This window comes from Lepisma saccharinum, chromosome 30 (assembly GCF_977018435.1).
Source record: "Lepisma saccharinum chromosome 30, izLepSacc3.1, whole genome shotgun sequence".
NCBI classification, from domain to species: domain Eukaryota; kingdom Metazoa; phylum Arthropoda; class Insecta; order Zygentoma; family Lepismatidae; genus Lepisma; species Lepisma saccharinum.
Window position 1 is genome coordinate 3,324,102 of NC_139258.1, and position 13,767 is coordinate 3,337,868.

General features: G+C 39.8%; 1 protein-coding gene across 1 annotated transcript in view; it reads left to right on the forward strand.

The window, feature by feature from the left end:
* Nucleotides 1-6,519: 6,519 nt before the first annotated feature.
* The window catches only part of LOC145981895 (3-ketoacyl-CoA thiolase, mitochondrial-like), a 46,426-nt gene continuing 39,178 nt past the window's right edge, over nucleotides 6,520-13,767 (forward strand). The window contains exons 1-2 of the mRNA XM_083115384.1: nucleotides 6,520-6,676; nucleotides 13,142-13,308. Of these exons, the coding sequence (XP_082971510.1) occupies nucleotides 6,658-6,676; nucleotides 13,142-13,308 (186 nt within the window). The 5' untranslated portion in view covers nucleotides 6,520-6,657. The remainder of the gene's footprint in view (nucleotides 6,677-13,141; nucleotides 13,309-13,767) is intronic.

A 13,767-nucleotide genomic window follows, 5' to 3' on the forward strand; every position in this document is an offset into this window, starting at 1 on the left:
CTCAACATACACTCAAAAATCGCCAGACACTTGCCGCAACACCACAAACTATGCAACACTACGAACGAACCGCTCAGCACAGAAAAATGCCAAATTGCAAGATATCCCATACTAATGACACCTAGCGGCACAAGCCGTAACTACATCGGTAATCCGCTCAACATTATGATTCCTGGTTTTTTTGGTACCTCCTCGTATATAAGTACATACACGAGGGTAAATCAAAAAGTAAAGGCAATTTTCACATCTTTATTTCCACACAAGAAGAAGAAGAACTACACCTATCACTTTTCGACATATGCCCCCTGTACGGCAATGCACCTTTGGTATCGTGCAATCAGCTTCCGCATCCTGTCCGCGAACAATGTTTTTGATTGCTCACGAAGCCACGTCTGCACCACCTGCTGGACCTCATCATCTCACAAACTTTATGGTACCCTAATTCATCATGCACTATTGTATATGCTGATCCGAAACTGATGTCCAAGATTTCCACCACTTGTGCTATTGTGATTCTTCAATCGTCCCTGATAATTGTATCCACCCGTTGGACGTTTTCTTCTGTGCGGAATGTTTTTGAGCGTCCTCTTCGACTTTCGTCCGTTACACTTGTGTGTCCCGCTTTAAAGCTGTCCACCCACTGATACACCTTTCGTTGCTCCATAATGCGCTAACAGCTGACGATGGATGTTTGCCGGTTTGGCTCCCTTCGACCACAGAAGAGCATTACGGCGCGCTGTTTCACGATGGTGCATTCGTGGAGTGGTGCGTCCATACGTGTGACCTTTTTGCTCCGCAACACTCGACTGAATTGGGCAGTGATTGATACTCCTACTTCCACGTCACTCTAAGTATACACGTGGTGACGTCAGACACAACTAGTCTTCGTTTATTCCTGCGAAAACACAAAATAGCCTTTAGTTTTTGATTTGCCCTCGTATATGCACAACATACACGCACACATGTACATACATGCAATGCATACTTTTCATCGATCAACTTGGACTCCCCCCCCCCCTTCCCAAAGAAAACCTCCAACTTACGCCTATAGTATTGAGTAGTCCTACAAATCCAATGTTGGTCATGTTTTGAATCTCTTTTCATCTGTTTATAAAATCCATTATCATTCTTAATTTACATTGCGAAGTAACGTAGCAACACCTCTTGCATTGACCCGCAGTGACAGCCTGCAGTTTCCACGTGGGATCTTTACTCTGCTGCATTAAAGTCGGTTTCGCAACTTGATTGACAATAATAATGGATTTTTGCAAAGAGTTTCAAAACAAGACCAATACTGTATTAAAGCCCGCATCACACGGAACTGGATTTCCAGTAGGTATGCCCTAGTTGGCGCTGGAGTGGCTACCAATTTGCTATAGTCGTTTTCACGTTCAGAAGGCACAATGGGCTCTTATGGGCAATGCTTTTCTTATGGGAAATACGAGCGCGCTGTTGTGAAATTTCTGGATTTACAAATTTAGCTTAAGTAAAATCGGTACCTGCAGTTTTGCAGGAAATTTTGTAGAGTACGATGGTGAACCCAAAAAACTGGTAACTTGCTTACATAATTTTAGATAAATTAAAAACGCAAATTTTCTGTGAAAACACAATTTTTACATTGTTTTCATTCCTAACGTTGAAACATGCCGTAAAATTGAAGCATTCATTATTAAAAAAAATTGACTGTTTTTTAATTGTCATAGGTGATGGTGGTACTCAGAATTTATCAATACTTTAAAGCATATTTGCATTAAAAAATATTCATATAATGTATGTGGAGACTTTTTATATTCGTGCAGTAGAAAATGTCGTCGCTGGCCATTTTTTGTTCTGTAATTCCAAGTAAAAACTTCCAGCGACAAAGTTGTGGAGAAAATAATGAAATTATTTTTTATAACCACTCAAAGGTTCCCAGAAATATTACTTCCATGCATTTGGAGTTTCTTTTTAACCCGAACCGCGCGCGCAGTAAGGAGACGTTGTCTGGCCATCTTGAGCTGGCTCACCGCAGCATTCCGGCTATCACCACCAAGTTTTCGAGTTGTTATTTTATTTCCATTCAGTAAAAATATGAACTTCATGCAGTTTGTTATAATAGAATTGAAATTACTTAAATTTAATAATTGACAATTATTTCCAATGCTGCTGTTGTGAGCAACATTAGTGCTGTCGCAAATACACGTTCTTTTTGTTTACATTACTGTCGACATTAATACTGAAATGAAGATCACCTTTCAGTTTCCAACTTACACATAAATTCATAGGCATCATATTAACCTTTGAAAGGCTTTCCAACACGTGACAAAATATGGGGCTTCAAGATAGAAATATGACATGCCTTGCTTGAGTCATTCACGTCTTATCAGTTCACGTGGGCCATAACTCATTTGTTTGTTTGGGTTGCAACTTGAATTTAACCCATGTGCCAGGTTCCCCTTACTTGAGTGAGAGATCTACTTTGGTCTGTTTAGACTTTTTCCCTCTCCCGAAAAAGTGTTTTCAGTTGTGTGATCTCTCAGTGATTTTTACTTTTTTAAGTGATTTCTGAATGTCATATTCGTGCATTACACTCGCGTGTGTAGTGATCGCAATGGATCATTGTAAAAAGGGTAACTGTAACGTTCACAGTATAATATTAATATTAATAATTACATATAATTATCATTATATATACAAAATATGTAACACTTTCATTGTGAAGGAAGGTCATCATTTCCCGGCGACATGAGCTAGCGCTGTATTGGCAACACTGTGCGGTTTCTCCATAAGCGCCGTTGTGTCTTCTGAACGTGAAAACGACTTTAGTTTTCGCCTCACACGATACTTATCAGCGTACTTGACGATAGACTTTTGTTCCCATACGATGGAAGTTGTAATGGCGGCCGCGTGAGATGTAAACAATGTATCACTTCACATTTTTAAAAGTCGATAACTATTCAACCGATAGGAATAACGTTTCGTATAAAATGTTATTAGGTACAAAACAATGGCGCTGCTTAAATACATACTTTACAAAGTTTACTGTACACGTATGGAAGAATATTTTAGTCGTTTCAAATGTAAACACAGTGCACTCAGCATAGATGGTGTAACTCGACGTGCCTTTCATGATGCATACGTTATACATTGCTGGAGTAACACTCGGAAACCACAGACAAAAACGCTTCTTTGCACAATCACAGATTATCTTCACATGGCGAATCTTTGCTCTGATTGGCTGTTCCACAGAATCCAGTCGAGGAAAGCAAGTGGCAATTAGAACATGTCCTGTTCCTCCAAAACAGTCAGCCAGGCGGCCATGATGTCTACCTAGAAAGTCAGTTCAGCGCCAACTAGGGCATTCCTACTAGAAATCAAGTTCCGTGTGATAGGGGCTTTTTCATGGCGAAACTTTGCTCTGATTGGCTGTTCTACAGAATCCAGTCGAGGAAGGCAAGTAACAATTAGAACATATCAGCCAGGCGACCATGATTGCTACCTAGAAAGTTAGTTCAGCGCCAACTAGGGCATTCCAACCAGAAATCCAGTTCCGTGTGATAGGGGCTTTAGTTCAGCGCCAACTAGGGCATTCCTACTAGAAATCCAGTTCCGTGTGATATAGACGTATTCTCCGAAATCTCATGTTTACATTGATGTACGATACGCATCATAATTTTGTTTCATAACTGCTGTCGCAATAATTAAAGCTACCCCTTCCGAAGGAAAATAACATTGAATTGAATAGGAAGAAAACACGTTCTCTCGTTGTGAAGACTCAGTTCAACTCGTCGTCTGCTTGTGACGTCACCACTAATGGACTCCATTGTGTTTAAAACCTTTCTGTTTGCACCATATTAAAATTTCATCGCGATCGCACAACCCGTTTTTTATTTATAGAATTTCAAAGAGAGCGATCATTTGCAAAACCTGTGGATGTCCTTGTTCAAGGTCCAACCTCAGGTATTTTCTGCGTTCTTATCGACTTCACAGTCATTATGAGAGAGAACGCGGAGTACGAGGGTACGTGATAAGATAGCACTCCAATTATGTAACTACAGAAATCAGAAATTGCTGAATAACACCAATTCCAATGGAAAAGTTCCAATATTATCTTTGGTCGTAAACAATAGAAATACAAGTTCCAGAAAGTCACCTCAGTTACAAGTGGCGTGTCCAAAGGGGGTTGGTGGGACCAAACCCTCCCTCCTTTGGCCCAGTATTAAAAAAAACGTCAAAGGCAGGTAAATATTGCAAAATGAGGACTGACTACTAAAAAAAGTACACATATCCCCCTTTCGAAAATCCTGGGCACGCCACTGTTATATTGAGCATTCTAGCCACCTCATAAAAGGTTTTGGATTTGACAGTGGCGGTTTTAGAGGCGTGCACTGGTGCCACCGCACAGTGAAGGAGGCGGGGCTCAAATATTAGTTTTGATTTTTTCTATTTTTGTATTTATCCAGTATAATTTTTCATTGTTTTTATTAAAATAATAATTTTATTATTATGTACCTATTGCTTTTCTTTATTACACGTTGCTTTTCTAACTTTTAGGTTAATCTCAGTGACGATCGTATGCAAAAAAAAAGGGGGGGACACTTTTATCTCAAGACAAAAAAAATTGCGTAGCATAGATTAACGCAGAATTGAGTACGCTGAGTTTTGATGTAACTCGTTTCTATGTAGACTAATTACTAGTTAATTTTTAATTTGAGTCCAAACTCGAGTATCTATAAGTTTTAATCCGTGAGTAGATAATTATTTTGTTGTTCTTGCTTCTCTTTCATCAACGTATATGAACAACAAAACATGAAGCTACACCACAGCGCCTGCTGTGACTTTACGTCTTGACTGCACACCGCTGAGTGATTTTCTTTTGTTTTACTACCAACACACAACCCTATCGCTAACCCAAAGCCAGGAAAGTAATTCATCTTATGTAACAAAATCATCACTTATCGAAATAAATGTACTTTTACGACTCTGTTCATAACTTCACGTAGTTTATTAATGTATTTAAAAATGTGTTTTGTTGTTTCTTTTGACAATTTCTCTTGCATTTGTTTTAAGTTGGTAGCCCTTGAGGCAATGGCATCTCAGGATCGAGATCTTGGCGAAGAGAAGGTCTCCTTCCTTGGGAAGAGAGGATCTTAGCCAAGAGTTTTCTCAAGATACGACTATGAAACGATACTGTCTCAAGACGAGATTACCTTCCCAAGATCGTCTTGGCTAAGAATCTCTTACACAGTGTCTTGAGATTTAACTATAAATACGGGCCTAAGAAGTTTTGCCCACCAGCAAATATCACCCTCCACCTTTGAATTATTGAGGGGGACTTCCTCCGTGTCTCCCCCATAACGACGCTCACGTTATAAATACAACATGGACCGTGAACCTGTTCTCGTACCTTGTCCTTATCATAATGTAGTAAACAGAGATAAATTAAATGAATATAATGATGATGATGAGAGTTTTGGAATTGTGTGAGTATTTGGTGCAAAAATCAAAGTCACAAGTCATCCAACTAGTTTGGTCGTCGGAACACCGGCGAAAGTGAAATTTTCGCGCTCAATTCAGCTCGCGGTAATTCCTTTCACGCTAAATCCGTCAGCTCTTTTTCCTATTTGTATTTTTGTTACTTAAAGTCGCTTTCATGCCACTTTTTTAAATCGCGACGATGAGAAGGACGAGTATATACATGAAATTGATAAAGATACACTCACAGAGAACACATATCCCTGCCTAGGCCGCGACTTGAACCGGCGAACTTTGATGGCTAACTCAAATGTCTACCACTATTTCATTTCGCGCTAAATCCGTATTGAGTTTTGATCGTTGTTTGGTATTTCAGTGCAACAGTTTACGTTTTGTGGCCTCGTACATGAAAATCTCTTCTTTCCTGAATTTTGAAAAGTATGGAACCATTTGTTCTTTGGATTAAGTGGTAGAATATGACCACATGTATTTCCTATCTGGTCGTTGCAATTTATTTATTTCTGTTCTGTTATTATTATTATTAGTTATCAAAGTGATAAGCTTTTTTGCTTAAGGTGACCACATCCCGTATTAGCTGGGACAGTAACTTTTTTTAGTTTGTCCCGACTTTTTTAACGTACACCGAACAAAAAAATTATTAAGGCCTACCTTATTTATTTCATTAGTTTTGGCACAGACTAAGACGTTTTGGTATTTATGACGAAACAGTTTTTATATTAAAATTTGTACATTTTTGCCGTCCGGTTTTGTCCCATTTTTCCTTCAGGAAATTATGCAAAATGTCCCGTTTTGTTGTTTTAAAAACCTGGTTACCTTATTTTTGCTTCTCTTTCCTCCCCCAAGTTGTAATGAACGAAATGAATTTCCGGAGCGTGAGAACGAGGAAGTGACGATAGGTTCGCGCTGTACCAGAATCGACACTGTAAAGAGTGACAAATGTTGGCGAGTGAAATTTCGAGCCCGCTTGTGCTCCGAGCGACTACTGTCTAAGACGGTGACCTTTGGAACCAAACAAGATAAACCGAAAACAAGCAAGTCACCATGCGCCTGTTAAAAGCAAAACAGCATGCGCAAAGTCTTTTACGTTTGGCGAGAGGGAAGAGTGAACGTAAGGTAAAGTGAAGCGGAGAATTAAGTTGGTCTATCAAGTTTCAAAACGCCTGACTTCCAAGCAACCATAAAATGGCATCGCTTACAAAAGGTTAGTGTTAATTTCTTTGATTAAAAAAAAAAAGTTTTGCTTTTTGCACGATTACTTCAGACTTGGCTTGAAACGTCCTGATTGATTTTGTTTATTTGGTACTACTTTACTATACCGGAGACACCTAACAATGATTTATTTCGCAATTTTTTACATTGCTAACGTACTATTCTGCATTACGGAACATTTTTTTGGGTGAAATAATGAATTTCTAACGAAAATAATGTCTATTTCTTACATTAACGTGTACTTACTGTTGTTCCTTATTTCCCACAAACCATCCACGGGCAGCCCCAAAAACCATTGACGTTAGCCCAAAACTTCATGATAGCCCCACGAACCATCACTGGGACGAGGTATGCCTACTAGGTTAGGTTAGGCCTGTTAGGTTAGGTTCCATTAGCACTCCTTGATTGATTTTTGATTGATTTAGTTTATTTTACTTCGCGTTTTGTGCCTCTTGCCTAATTTTCGAAGATGGGGATGAGTGATGAAATTATGAAATTGATGAATGGACAGTCACAAACAACCAAGCCCGACCAGGATTCGAACCCGGGACCCTTGGCGTCGCAGCGCGATGTGATAACCACTCGGCCACAGGGTCGGGCTCATTAGCACTCCTTTCATTCAATTTAGCATATACGGACAATACGAGAGCGTATTCTGCTCTCGTGCAGAAAGCAAATGGCGGCAGCAGCAATAGCGCATCGGAAATAGATTTTCGTAGAAAACCAGATGCATTTGCATTAAAATGGATGAAAACTACATTCCCGAACATCAACAACCCTACAGAAAATGATTTGCGTAAGTACTTTCTCCTGAAAATTTGAAGAAATCCGTCTCCGGTATAGTAAAGTGTTACCCAAATTCCACGGCATCTTCCACACCTGGCAACAACTTCACGACGCATCCTCGACACATCATGTTGTAGCAGCAGCAATAGCGCGTCGGAAATAGATTTTTGTAGAAAACCACATGCATTCGCATTAAAATGGATCAAAACTACATTCCCGAACATCAACAATGCTACAGAAAATGATTTGCGTAAGTACTTTCTCCTGTAAATTTGAAGAAATCCGTATCCGGTATAGTAAAGAGTTACCATCCATTGTTTCACCTAAAGAAATGTTCTGCAACGCAGAATAGTAAGTTATCAATGTAAAAAATTGCGAAATAAATCATTGATAGGTGTCTCCGGTATGGTAAAGTAGTACCAAATTTTGATATATCCATGAGTTGCATATGAATGTCATCTTTTTGATGGTGTCTTCACCACATATCTAAAGATTTGATATGGAAAAAAATAGGCTTCTATGTTACCTTCTACATACGAGTTTATCATCCTTGTACATACCTTTTTGTTGAGCAGAAGATTCATTTCCCATTAACTGCCTTACGATTACACTTATTTTGAATATATCATCAAAGGTAACTCGCCTGTATTTATCTCAGCCAAACATAGCTAAGGTACCAAGAACCAAGTGTACTCCATTTAAATTAGAACTTTTTTGCAGGTATAATTTAACAATACAGGGAATTTATCCAATTTGTTTAAAATTTGGGATACTTATTAATTTGGGCCTCGTAATCACGAATCTGCACTTAAAATTTGGCGCTCACGTATAAATTTGGTGCTTATTTGGGGGCAGGTGAATCCGGCCAATTTCTAACATGCCTTTAACAGGGACTCTTTAGATATAGGCGGGGCCGTGATAGGGGTTGGGGGCGGTAGGTCAATTACCCCAGGGGTGGAGCCCGGAATCGGCGGGAAATTTGGAAATCGAGGGTGTGGAAATAAGAACTTAATTTAGATTATTTTGCTATTTCCACGTGTGAGCGCCAAATTTTGACTGCAGATTTGATTAGGGGGCCAAAATTAGTGAGTATGCCGAATTTCAAACAAAATGGAGAAATTCCCTGTATTGTAAAATCACTCCTTTTTACAGAAGAAACTACTTACGGAAATGAGTTTCTGTAGCATTTTGAAAGTTCGTGGAGGTTTTTTCTCACCGTAGAATTCGGCACAACAAGAAATAACCACTGTGGATATAATAAACTTGCATTTTGTGCTAAGCGACAACATTATGCCATTGTTTCCATTATGTACCTGCAGATGGCGTGAGCGTCGAAAGTTACGCGGTCTCGCCAGTGTTTCCAAATGTGCCTTTTTTTAACGAGAATTTTTTTTAACTATGCTTACCTAACCCAACCTAACCTAACCTTGCCAGTGATGGTCCATGGGGCTAACGTGAATAGTTCGTGGCGCTATCGTGAATGTCTTTTGGGGCTATCTGTCAATGGTTCGTGGGGCTATGCATCAATGGTTTTTGGGGCTATCGTGAATGGTTGTAGGGGCTATCCGTCAATGGTTTGTGGGGCTATCAGTCAATGGTTTATGATATAATGAACACGAAATTAGGTATTTTTTGGTTAAGAAGGTTGGGAAAACTCCATGCCCACTCCAAATTGACAAAACACGAGGCACGATGATCCACAGCTGTGCATGCCATATTGTATGTTCCGCAACGGAAGAAAGGAACCAAAAGAATTACTCGTAATGTGATAAATGCGAGTTATTTTCGTGTAAAAAGCATAATGGCACCTTGAACTATGTTCCGCAATACACAATTGGTAAGTACGAACCATGCGAAACACAAAATATCCTATTTTAATGTGTCTCCGATATAACAGACATTTACCCCTACTTTATTGTAAACAGATAAATGATTAAGACAGACCACCAAAAAAAAATGTATTGATACGTAGAATCCTAGTCGTAGCTTGGCAGCTTAAATTTTCTGTAATGTTACAATTAATGATAAGAGTCATCACCAAAGACTTGAAGCTGTTATCATTTACCCTTTTTAGTTTGTGTAATAGTGTTTTATGCAATGTGGTGAAAATACTTCTTCTAAACAAAAGGGACAATGCTTAAGGCTCTCCAACGTAATCATTATTAATTTCTAGCATGATGAGCAGAAACAATCTGCAAAAATCACAAATTGCTTTAAGTTGTAACTTTGTACTCCATGACATGCACTGTAGGAAGACAATGAAATCATTCCCTATTTAATTGAATCCTTGTTGAGAAGGAAGTCCCTCTCCTCAGACACATTAAAACTGGTTCTTTTTGATTGAATGGAAAGCATACCCTTCATCCACTGTTTGATGCCAGAGTGAACAGAAGAACAAAAAACAAAATTTTTAGCCACGCCCACCTATTACTCGTATATGGTTACTCAGTCTGTTGATATACTCTTAATTTATTACTAACTTACCAGTATAAATTTTATGACTATATCCTTGTGGAAGTTCTTCCACTTGAACCACATGATGAGTGAATATCCAGCACAATTGTTTTTCTTATTTATTTTTTTTTTACATTGTGTGACCTATCACATAAAAATCTCATTTTTGGAATTTTTAAAACTTTTGCACGCCCATGTGGTGGAATTTTATACAAAAGGCATAAAAAGGCTTGTTTCACGGTTCGAGGAGTGCTCCAAAAATAATCACGACTATGTAGAAATAGGGAGTGGATATATTTTTGTTTCAGGTGGCCGCGGTGGCTCAGTCGGTAACGCGTCTTGACTACCATGCTCAAGGTACCGGGTTCGATCCCCGGCCGGTTCAAATCCGGGAACTTTTCTAACGTTGGAAGCGGCCCCGGCGCCCACCCAGCGTCGAATAACATGGGTACCTGGGGGAAACCCTGGGGGGTAAAGGTGGTCAGGGGCGTGATGCTGATCACATCACCCCCACTCACGACCGGATGAAGAAAGTGTGGGGCATTACCCCCTATACGCCTTCATGGCGTGGTGCTAAGCACAGGGGAGAACTTTACCTTTTTTATATTTTTGTTTCACTACTTATCCAATTGCCCTTTACTTTTGAAATATAAATTTCTTATGCAAAACAAGCTCCACAGTCTTATCTTTAACATGCAAAACAAGGCCTTGTTAGTGTTCATTTCTATCTGGGTTTTTTCACTTTACTGTTGTAAGTGCTGTTACTTGAGAATTTGGATCAATACCAACATATAAAGTGTACTTAATATTTGTTTAAAACTAAACCAAGGTCTGAGGTGTAACAACTGTCTGAGGTCTAAGGTCTGCCAAGTGAAATTTTGTTGGGTCTCACTTGGTCTAGCAATGAACTTCATCACCATTGTTTTCTGGCTTTCTAAACCAAAGTCTGCTTCTATTGAATGCTAACCATTCAGCTATACAGAAGCTCCACAATTGATTAATAAATTTCAAGAAAAGTAACATTTAAAATGTACATCTCAATTGATTGACCATTTGTCTGAACTGGTCTTGGAAAGAGCTCATGTTCTCTTTAGTGTTCAGTACTAAAACATTATTTTAATTAATATATGTATACACTAGGGCTATGCCAATTACGATGTATGGGTATTGGCCGATACCGGCAGTATCGGTTGATTTTCTTTTACCGATATCAAAGATTCTCAGTGGCTAGAAAAGTGGTCAAAGGCAACAGCTCGTCTCAACATTTGTCTTTTCTAAAAGTTCGTTCACCCTTCCTTGTAACAGATTGGAAGACCAGAACAAGAGGTTCCATAGATTTTCCTAGTAACACTGGATCATACACCCCACACCCTCCTGGGAAGCAGATGGCAAGATCAGAGGCATGGGCAAGTGAAAGCTGTCCCCAAATGTGACCATGAAGGCATGTAACTGCTTAGATAATGCTGTGGGAAATAAACCATTCATTGCCAATTCTTGCTTGAAGATCGTCATCATAAGATAGGTGGATGTTTTTAACCCCCCACCGCACTAATGCTGGGTCAGGTAGTTGCGGATGTAACGAGTTAGTATGACTGTAACTAATCTTTTTATTTTATGCTGGAATTATACAAGTATTGGTATCGGTAGTGGCAAATGGTGCTATCGGCTCAGCTCTATTATACACACAAAAGATTTAATGAAGCACTTTCAAGTGCAAGAGTAGATGAGGAGGTAAACAGAAGACGACAAATGGGTAGTGAACTGACTATATGAAAGTGTTCGAAGATTAATATGGAACAGGGATGTACCTATGAAATGCAAGAAGGTAATACATACTATGTGCCAATAATTATGTATGGAGCAGAGTCTTGGACAATGACAGAGAGAGACAAAAGAAAGATGCAGGCAGTGGAGATGAAATTTTTAAGGAGTATATTGGGGAAGACTAGAAGGGATAGAATAAGGAATGAGGAAATCTGACACAGTGGTGAAGCTTCAGCACAGGATAGATCAGGCACAGATGAGATGGTTCGGACACATGAAGAGGATGGGTGCAGAAAGACTACCAGTAAGAGCTTACCATGCACAAGGAGGGGGAATAAGGCCAAGGGGGAGACCAAGATGTCGGTGGAAAGAGCAGTTGGCGGAGAGTGTTAGGAGAAGAGGACAAGATTGGAACACCATTGAAAGAGAGGAGTGGTGGAAGACCAGGAAAAATGAAGAGGCTTGACTTCTATGCCAACCCAGCCAGAGGCAGGAAACGGTGAAGGATGATGATGATATCAAGTACAACAATAAAGAAACATAGGCAACACTGAAAAGAGTTTTTTGATTACTTGTTTTAACTATATGAATATTTTTGATGCATCAAGATATCATATGGCCTTTAAATCTCAAACAATTTTATGGAGATGCATAAATTGAAACCAACATCAGATCAGCTACCAAAATGACCTTGCCTACACAGCTTTTTCACATAGGATTTCATGTATGCTTTATTCGGTAACAGTTTCATACATCAAACACATTTCTTCAATTTTACACAAGAAACTACTTACTGAAATGAGTTTCTCCAAGGTTTACAACGTTCGTCGAGGTATTTTCTTTCATCGTGGAATATATTTGACCGGGAAATCATGTATTTTTCAAGAGAAATATCTCACCGACGCACAATTGCCATTGCTTTCATTTGCTTGCCCTACGACAACCGGATGCTGCGTACGTTTGATGACGTAAGCCCCTGTCAGTGTTTCAACCCCCCCTCTTTTTACTATGCTTGCCTAACGTAACCAAACCTAACCTTATTGGAAATGGTTCGTGGGGCTATCCGTGAATGGTTCGTGGGGCTATCGGTCAGGTACTGTGCATAATGTATAATTTCCACCGGTGACGAACACGATAGTATGTATTTTTCGGTGAAGAAGGTTGAAACACTGCATACCCACAACGTGAGTCAAGATGTGCCCACCATATTGTGTGTTCCGGAAGCGAAGGAAGGAATTAAAAAGCACTCAGAATGTGAAAAATTGCGTTTGTTTTCATGTAAGAAGCATCATGGCACCTTGAACTATGTTCCGCAATACACAATTGGTAAGTACGAACCATGAGAAACACAAAATATGTGATTTTAATGTGTCACCGATCTATGAAACTGGTACCCTTTATTCAATATGTTATCCAATAGTAGTAGTAATAATAAATGATAATGTCTCTTTAGGTATCTTCATTGTTGCTGCCAAGCGAACTCCATTTGGGACGATGGGAGGGAAGCTGGTGCAGAAGACGTGCGTTGACCTCCAAGAAATAGCAGCCAAGGCAGCCCTCGCCGCAGGGAACGTGAATCCGGAAATCGTTGACTCCGTTGTTATTGGAAATGTTCTTAGCGTAAGTATCTGCATTGTAGTGTATTACGAGAGATCATAGCTCAGTCGGTAACGCGTCTGACTACCATGCTAAAGGTCCCGGGTTCGATCCCCGGCCGGTTCAAATCCGGGAACTTTTCTAACGGTGGAAGTGGCCCCGGCGCCCACCCAGCGTCGAATAACATGGGTACCTGGGGGAGACCCTGGGGGGTAAAGGCGGTCAGGGGCGTGATGCTGATCACATCACCCCCACTCACGACCGGATCAAGAAAGTGTGGGGCGTTACCCCCACACCCCCTATACGCCTTCATGGCGTGGTGCTATGCACAGGGGAACACTTTACTTTTTTTTTTTACTTTACATAATTGTTGTATTTAGTGGTTTGTACCCTTTCTCTTTGCTGCCATAACGTTAATGAATGACCAAATGTCAGTTGAGGTAAGACTTAATACATAGATGTAACTACTACCACTACCAGTGC